Raw genomic sequence first — 2,168 nt, forward strand, 5'->3', positions numbered from 1 at the left:
ACCGACGGTTCAAAACAAGCTGTTATCACGGTTCATTCTCATAAGAAATACATGGGTCGAAAAACATGTTTGAAAAAAATTGGTTTTAAGTGCATTTGTGTTTTTTTCTTAAATTTCTAACTATTAAAAACATGTTCTTTACAAGTTTATACATATATACCGACCAAAAATATGAAGCTAAACGCTTTTTTCGTCAATATAATCAAAGTGTAGTATTTTGTATTTCTATGGCACACACATTATACCACATACTCTATGGACTATACACAAATCAGTTAAGTATTATTAATATTTTTTACTATTGAAATTTTTACATAGAAGTATGTACTATTTTCCCTCCATTTTAAATAATAAGTATGTTTTATTACTATACTTATATACATATAATAATTTGTTGTTTTTTTCTTTTTGAGCCATTTGCTTGCCCTAAGCTTTGTTTCGGCGGTCTTCAGTGAGCAAATAAAGTTTCAGATTTCCTTTTTGAAGTGAGTATAATATATATTAACCTTCATTAATCAATTTACTAATGTAGGAAAATGATTTTTTTCCAGTTAAAAAATATGACGTCAAACAGCATCATCAAGCTTTCGTGCATCATTAATTTTATGAAGAAAATACTTTTCAACTTCATCACTTTTACTATTTGTAGGTGTTAAAACATAAGTTTCAGTTGTTGTACTATTTTCAATAATAATTGAACTTTCGTTTTCCTGTGAACATGATGCACTGTCTACCTTCTTACGCCTTTAATATAATAGTAGAAAAAACAAATTCTTGATTTTAAAATTTCATTTTTTAATGGTAATAATATTTTGTTATGCTGACAATACAAATACAATTATGCATGCATCATATAATTATGTTAGCATAAATAATTTAATAATACTTACTTATTAATCCATTTACAACTTTATTCTAACTCCATTCTACTCTAACACATTTATTAGTGATAAAAAAAAATATGATTTATAAGTTATAATTAGTTATAAGTATCAATTTGAGATAAATACAGGGTTATATAAAATATAAATAAATAGATATTTTATTTTTTTAATATACATCATATATTTAATTTATTTTGAACTATATACACACACATTATATTAATATCCACAACTATTTATTAAAGAACAAATACAATAATATAGTTAGCTGGTATGATTAGTAGATTGGATTGATTTAAGTAAAGGACTAGCATCACTAGCAAGGTTAATCCCAAAGAAAACTAACAGTTATGAAATACAATAATAAACATAGGTACAAATAGCAGGGGTGCTAAGCAACCCTTAGCACACTGAATTTTAATGATAGCACCCCGAATCCCGTAATTACCTATAACTTATATAATGTTACTACCATAATATTTCCATAATAACATCAATAACATTTATTAAAAATTCATTTAATTTAAGTTTATTTAAAGACTATCAGACTTATCAGTTATTCACATTGAAAGAGATATTATAGTTCTTAATAATGAAATTATTTTAAATAAGTATGCTGAAAATAAGCTTACATTTTCATTATATTTGTATAATAAATTAAATTAATTTGTTTTACTTAAAATGTTTAGTTATATTTGTGAGATTTATATTTTATTAATGTATATGGTATGGTACTATTGGGGTGTGCGAGGAGCCCCTCACGAGCTGGGTCTGTTTCCTTAAAAAGCCCCCCCCCCTAATACTTTCGGGTGATTTGTGCCTATGATAATAATACAAATCAATTACTAAAAAAAAAAAAAAGCAATAATAAACATAGTTAATATTGAATTGAATCTAAAAGTTAATTATTTTCTTTTACATACTTGGTATATTTTTCAGGAGATGTAAATGAAAAGGATGAGTTTTTATTCCATTCAAATTGAGTAGGTCCATTTTCTCTTAAACCATCTTTAAAATGGCAACTACATATTTTGTTATTTTTTGTGGGATATGTATCTGCTCTTCTGTCATGTAAAAAGTTGTATAATCAAAAATAAGGTTTAACTTAAATCAATAAATTATGTACCTATGTGAAAATTTAACAGAATATAACATTTGAAATATACTTTACCTCACTGATTTAGCCCAGACTTTACATTCAACATAATTAGCTGGAAATCTAAAAAACTTGCAGGTTTCTCGGTTGGAAATGTGAGAACACAGCGGAACCCAACATTGAACCAT

The 2,168-nt window shown here is 26.0% G+C and overlaps 1 protein-coding gene across 1 annotated transcript; it reads right to left on the bottom strand.

Moving 5' to 3' along the window:
- Positions 1–566: 566 nt before the first annotated feature.
- LOC103309890 lies at positions 567–2,168 on the bottom strand. Its single transcript, XM_029489869.1, has 3 exons — positions 2,056–2,168; positions 1,808–1,948; positions 567–744 (listed from the first exon to the last, which is right to left on the bottom strand). The coding sequence occupies exons 1-3, from the start codon at positions 2,166–2,168 to the stop codon at positions 567–569; spliced, it is 432 nt and encodes a 143-aa protein (XP_029345729.1).

Source organism: Acyrthosiphon pisum, chromosome A2 (assembly GCF_005508785.2).
Source record: "Acyrthosiphon pisum isolate AL4f chromosome A2, pea_aphid_22Mar2018_4r6ur, whole genome shotgun sequence".
In the NCBI taxonomy this organism is placed as follows: domain Eukaryota; kingdom Metazoa; phylum Arthropoda; class Insecta; order Hemiptera; family Aphididae; genus Acyrthosiphon; species Acyrthosiphon pisum.

Excerpts from the sequence above, each read along its gene's own strand:
- LOC103309890 (XM_029489869.1), bottom strand. The coding sequence starts at position 2,168 with ATGGTTCAATGTTGGGTTCCGCTGTGTTCTCACATTTCCAACCGAGAA. Across the intron at positions 1,949-2,055 it reads GTCTGGGCTAAATCAGTGAG|AAGAGCAGATACATATCCCA; the intron begins GTAAAGTATATT and ends TTTACATGACAG. Across the intron at positions 745-1,807 it reads TCTCCTGAAAAATATACCAA|GCGTAAGAAGGTAGACAGTG; the intron begins GTATGTAAAAGA and ends ATTATATTAAAG.